Here is a 5993-nt window from a genome sequence, read left to right as displayed (position 1 = left end):
AAAATATTCTCTGATTTTAAAATGGAACACCCACAAGCATCCCCACCAACACCTCTTCTGGATTCTTCCCCACCCCCCTCTTTAGCAAAACCAATTCAATTCTTTTTATCATTTTAACTTATAAATTTAACCATTGTTTTACCAAAGCAATAAAACCTTAAAAAATTTTATTCCATAAAAAGTTTGTGAATTCATAAATTTTGAATCCTTAAATAACAACCAACTCTTCCCCACTTTTTTTTCAGAAGTCCAATTCAAACTGCCAGGGGGACAATAGTCTTCTTCTTACTCGTATTAATCGGCGTCCTATCCTCTACAGATTTAGCAGAATCTTGGCTTTGAAAATTCATTGAATAGCTCCTCTTTCAATTTCTCATTACCATCTTCATTGATTGCTTTATACTCCGTAAGTGTTGCAAATTTTAGGTTTAACCAGTTCCCAGGGTTCAGACATTATCTTTTCATCATTAGCATATACCTTGTTTAACATTATCTTAAAGTAATTCTTTTTCTGTTCCAAGATACGCTTTTCTACTTCTATCTCTTGTTGTACTTTATCTTTTCTACTCTTGATTAATTCATCCGCTATCAAATCTATATCTTCCTCATCAACCTTTGAAAACCTGCTATCATCACGCAATAATACCATGATATTTGCTCGACAGCTATCCAGTTGTTCAATACCTTTAGGCCATTCGTATCCGTTTTCTATCAATACCTGTTGTGCAATCGATTTTTGGGCCATGATCGATGACTTTTTCTCTTCAACCATGCTATAAAATAAATCCAGTGCAGAAGAACCTTTTCTACCCAAAGTATTCAAATATCGTTCATCATTCTTGAAACTTGGATACAAGTCCGACCACTTTGAATTAGCCCTGATTTTGATCAATTTTTCATCATTCAAAAGCTTCTTAAAACCGTCTCTTGCTATTCTATCTTGGGTGTAATTTTTAGCATCTATTTCTTTTAATTTATCGACAAAATTTAATTCAACACTTTTTATTATTTCTAAATACTCCTTTAGAACATCTTCCTGGGTTAATATATTGAAATGCTTATTTGCCATATATCTTTTACTTTTCTCAAAAAGGTAACTATTTAAAAGTTGTTGCCAAGTCAAGGGAAGCCTTAAATTAGAAGTTGAGTTTGTATCTTGGAACACAATGGACTTCAAATATTCTCTAAGTTCTCTTAAAGCCTGGTCCTTTAATTTTTGATCTTCTTGATCTTTTTCTTGTCTTAGGCCACCAATATATTCGAAGAAAGTTGCCTTTTTAACAGATTCATTAACGGTAGAATGTTTATATATAGGTTCATTACCAATCAGCCTCTTTGCAGTTGACCATCTAGTATAGTAGTGAATTTCCTTTTTATCTTTCAACATATCAATGAATGCCTTTTGAAATTTATTAATCTCTATATGTTCTTGTAGAAGTTGATCTTCTGTTCTATTGGATAAATATTTTTCAAACGTCTGTTGTTTCCAAATAGGATCGTCGTCTACCAACCAATACCTTGGATCAGTACTGCCCAATTCTGAGATAATTTTACTAAATGACCAAGTTGCATCAACTGAATTTTCCTTTAACATTTCCATGAAGAATTTTTCAGCATCTTCTTTAGATTTTTTAGGAGCATGGAGAATCTTTGATTTATTAATAAAATTGCTATCAACTGCAATCTCAGTTCCACTTTTATTATCCGTTGTCTCTACAATTCGTTTTTCTTCAATTTTTACAGGTTCCTTATCGATGATTTTAACTTCATCAAATTTTGGCAATTCCCAACTAGATTCACCAGTTTTAGTGTTATAATAATATATTTTCCCAGCCTTTGATTTCCCTATGCTCCAACCATTTTTTTTCAATAATTGTTCCTGTTTAGAAGGTGCTTCAACTGGTTTTTCCCATCTTGATTCACCGGTCTTTGAATTATAATAATAGACCCTTCCGTTGTTATCCTTAGCTTCTTTCCAAATATCAGACATTCCAACGATTTAACAATCCTGAACCGATCCCTTTCACGTCCTAATGACCTTATACCATCATCCAAATGACATATTTTCTATTGTATAGCTGTATACTTCATATCTACATATACATTTTTTAGCAGTTGTTAAAAATCGATGAGGCTCGGGAAACGGTTTTGATATTTAAAACTGAGTAAAGGTGGGATGTCAGTAATTTAAATAAAAAAGTGATTGTAATAGAGGGTTGACTGTTCTGAACTGGGAGTCAAATTTAATATTCTGGGAAATAATTGTATACATGGGGTTGCAATGATGAATTGGACTTGTCCGCTTTCATTTCCATTGATTTTATTTCAATTTCTTGTCGATTGATAACCATCGATTGAATTTTAATAAGAGAAAGATGGAAAGGAATGTATAATTTTCAACCATACAAATATAGTGATTATGATTAATTACTTAGTGGCAGTGGTAAGAGGGTGGGTCCTAACAGCCTCGAATTTACGTTGCATTGCGTTTCGTTGTATCAATTTTCCACTTGGGTTTACCCTCCTTAACAAGCGCATAACATATTTTCGAAAAGGGGCATAATCCGAAACCTTTGACCTGAATGAACTATATAAAAATAAAGAGTACTTTGGATTGATTGATTGAAATACATGTTTAAACAAGCATTAGATATCGATTGGTGTAGTAGGTATTGTTCCACTAGGAGAGCAAAGCGAAGGGTCCATTTTATATTGCATTATGTCACAATCATTACGTCCATATTTAACAGCAGTGCGCTATTCACTTGAAGCAGCCTTGACTTTAAGTAATTTTTCATCACAAGAAGTTGAAAGACATAATAGACCAGAGATTGAAGTTGGCAACACAAGTGCTGAGTTGTTATTACAACCTATGCATGTTTCGCGTAACGAGAATGAACAAGTTCTAATTGAGACCAGTGTCAATTCCGTTCGTGTTAACATCAAGGTCAAGCAAGCAGATGAAATTGAACAGATATTGGTACATAAGTTCACGAGATTTTTGGAACAGCGTGCAGAATCGTTTCATATTCTGAGACGTACACCAATTGCAGGATACAGTATTTCATTTTTAATCACCAACAAGCATACAGAGACCATGAAGACCAGCAAACTAGTTGATTTTATAATTGAGTTTATGGAAGAAGTAGACAAAGAGATCAGTGAAATGAAATTGTTTTTGAATGCAAGGGCTAGATTTGTAGCAGAGGCATATTTAGGGGAGTTTGTATACTAGAGAGTGGGAGTTGTGTAAGAGAGACGAAGAATATATATATATATATGTGAGTGGGTGAGTATGTATAAGTGAGTGTGTATGTATATATATGTTTATTTAGTTATAAAAATTTTGAAATTTTAGTTGAGACATCAGGTTGCGTTTGCGTTGGAGGTGTGACTGGGGGAGTAGATTGAACGACAGTTGGTTCCGCTGTGACTCTGGTTGTGACCGCGGTTGTGGTTGTAGTATTAACTTCATTTATTATTGAATTCCAGAGATCATCCAAAGATTGGTCTGTGTTAGTTGAGCCATTCAGACTATCCAATATTGTTTTCGAGGAGTAATCATTGGTTGTGGAGGGAGTCTTGTCGATGATTGAGTTCCAATTGTTTGATCTTGTGAATAGTTTATCTACCAAGAAGAGTTCCTTGGCCAGGTCGAAGTTGTAGTCGTTGTGTGCTTTTATTCTTGTCAACAGGTTGTTCAAGATGTCTAGTTTGAGATTGTATCTTCTTTTCAGTTCTGAGACGTTACGTTGTTGGTCTGTGACGGCGGACAGGACGGAACCGAAGAAGAGGACTACCAGGACAGGTTTGATCAAAGTGGTGTCATAGCGTTTAACGTTTGAGGATTTTGTGTGAGTGGGGGAGGTGGTGGTTGTAGAGTTTCTCAAGCTATTTCTGAGACTGGCGGTGGTTGAGAACAGTCTTGATTTCATGGCAGGTGGTTGGTGTGTGTGCAATGGGATGATGCCTCTCTGTGTCTCTCTTTATATATACATATATACATATATACAAGTATACTATGCATATAGTATACTTGTATGTGATATGATTTGATGAGTACAGAGAGAGAGAGAGAGAGATGGGGTGACCAGCCGACAGCGACAAACACGAATCACGTGCACATCACCCGAGACGAAACCCGAAACACCGAAAACCCAAAAAGCATCGAAACCATTTTTTTGTTGGATGGGGCACCAGCACACAGAGACACAGAGAGAGTGGGCCAGTCCAACAACAAACCAAACCAAACCAAAGCATCCACCGTCAACCATCGATCCATCCACGTCCACATGCTTCTGTCCATCTGCCACAGAGAGAGAGACAGACACAGACAGAGACAGCCACACCTCTACCTCTGCAATCCCACCTCGCTTACCCGGACAATCCAACAGTTTTGTTTCTTTCTGTTTCTCTCAATTCCCATTCTCAGTTCTCGCTCTGTCGCTCCCGCAGAACCGCCTTGGAAATCCCATGGCTCATCCAGAACTGCAACTGCAACTGCAACACATCTGCAAAATCTGCAATCTACAACAACCTACAAACTACAAACTACAAACCACCACATCCCATCACATCCATCTGTCTGTTCTCTTCATACTTGTGGCAACTAGATCGTCTTTGTGTAACTTATATCTATTCCTCATGTCTTCCAAAGCTTACCTTACATATATATAAAACAATACCCATCACCAACTATACACATACACCTACACCTACACCTACACCTACACACCCACCCACTCATATATATATATATCAAGATATATATATATATTCATTCATACACACAGATATAGAAATTGAGACTCTCTTCCCAAACAATTATCACTCACACTACATCCTACCCCAACCAACATCGTATCCGTTACCCACACACACACACACTCTCTCTCTCTCTCTCCACTGGCATGCAACATCTACACTCGCATGATGACGATAGCAACACTATCATGCTAGACTCACACATGATACTAGACAACGACGAAGACGATCTCTTGAATAGCAGTGCTTCAAGCACTGCTATTCACGATCTATTGGATGAATTCCTATACCCAAATGAAATCGAAAACGAAATGGAAATAGAAACAGATCACAAGTTCAACAACAACGAAGAATTGTTCACCACTTTCATCAAAACTGAAGAAAATATCATGAACCACAGCAACAGCACTTCCTCAACCTCAAACAAGAAAAAAATAACAAATACAAACAACATGTACGAGATCCTGATAGATAACACTGTCACTTTTGGTAATAAAACTGAACTCTCCGATGACGAAAAGACAAATAACGAAATAGACATGCAAAACAGAATTAACGAATACCTAAGTGTCAATAACGATTATCTACCACATCAACTCGTCATCTCAAAATTACCAGAAAATTGTAGAGTAGAAAATCAAATCAATATCAATTTGAAATTTAACCCTCCTCTACTAAAACAAAATATCGTTCATCTACCTTCAAATTGTATCTCAAAGCAAAAACTATTACTCACTAAAAAAATTATCAACTATCCAAAAAATTTTAAAGATGAAATAGGCTTCTTGGAGGCATACCTACTGTCCAACTCAACAAATAAACTCATCACAGTATGCTCAATGTGTGTCAAAAGAGAACAAAGAAGAGCCTCAAGAAGAAAGTCAGGTTTAAGCGATAACATGCTATGGTGTACAAACAAAAATAAAAGTGCTCTGATCTTTAACAACAAACAGATTTTCCCAATCAATAACAACAACAACTCTTCCTCCTCCTCAATAGAGCTAATAGCAAGAATGGTTTGCTACACAAGACACCATAAATCAAACGACGGCTTCAAAATCTTATTCGTATTGAAAAATTCAAATAATGACATCCTAGCCAAAAATTTGTCGTCTCCAATTCAAATCATGGATAAAAAACCCTTATCTTCAAATTCTTCAATTTCAACTACTACTACTACTACTACCACTCCTATTTTCACGCTACAAAATAATCACAACAAGAATCAC

General features: G+C 36.1%; 4 protein-coding genes across 4 annotated transcripts; 2 read left to right on the top strand and 2 right to left on the bottom strand.

Moving 5' to 3' along the window:
* Positions 1–397: 397 nt before the first annotated feature.
* On the bottom strand, positions 398–1990 carry PRP40 (snoRNA-splicing protein PRP40; the record flags this gene model as incomplete). Its single annotated transcript, XM_001643526.1, has 1 exon — positions 398–1990. One exon carries the CDS (start codon positions 1988–1990, stop codon positions 398–400), a length of 1593 nt encoding a protein of 530 aa, XP_001643576.1.
* A 729-nt stretch (positions 1991–2719) lies between these two features.
* On the top strand, positions 2720–3235 carry ARC19 (Arc19p; the record flags this gene model as incomplete). The annotated part of the gene is made up of 1 exon (XM_001643525.1): positions 2720–3235. One exon carries the CDS (start codon positions 2720–2722, stop codon positions 3233–3235), a length of 516 nt encoding a protein of 171 aa, XP_001643575.1.
* Positions 3236–3335: 100 nt separating this feature from the next.
* On the bottom strand, positions 3336–3935 carry INA22 (Ina22p; the record flags this gene model as incomplete). Its single annotated transcript, XM_001643524.1, has 1 exon — positions 3336–3935. The coding sequence occupies one exon, from the start codon at positions 3933–3935 to the stop codon at positions 3336–3338; it is 600 nt and encodes a 199-aa protein (XP_001643574.1).
* Positions 3936–4910: 975 nt separating this feature from the next.
* SPT23 (Spt23p) lies at positions 4911–5993 on the top strand (the record flags this gene model as incomplete). The annotated part of the gene is made up of 1 exon (XM_001643523.1): positions 4911–5993. A coding segment is annotated over one exon (1083 nt), but the record flags the coding sequence as incomplete, so codon positions are not given.

This window comes from Vanderwaltozyma polyspora, genomic scaffold (assembly GCF_000150035.1).
Source record: "Vanderwaltozyma polyspora DSM 70294 KpolScaffold1073 genomic scaffold, whole genome shotgun sequence".
NCBI lineage: Eukaryota > Fungi > Ascomycota > Saccharomycetes > Saccharomycetales > Saccharomycetaceae > Vanderwaltozyma > Vanderwaltozyma polyspora.
Note: the sequence above shows the minus strand (reverse complement) of the source record. Positions and strands in the feature narration are given on the sequence as shown.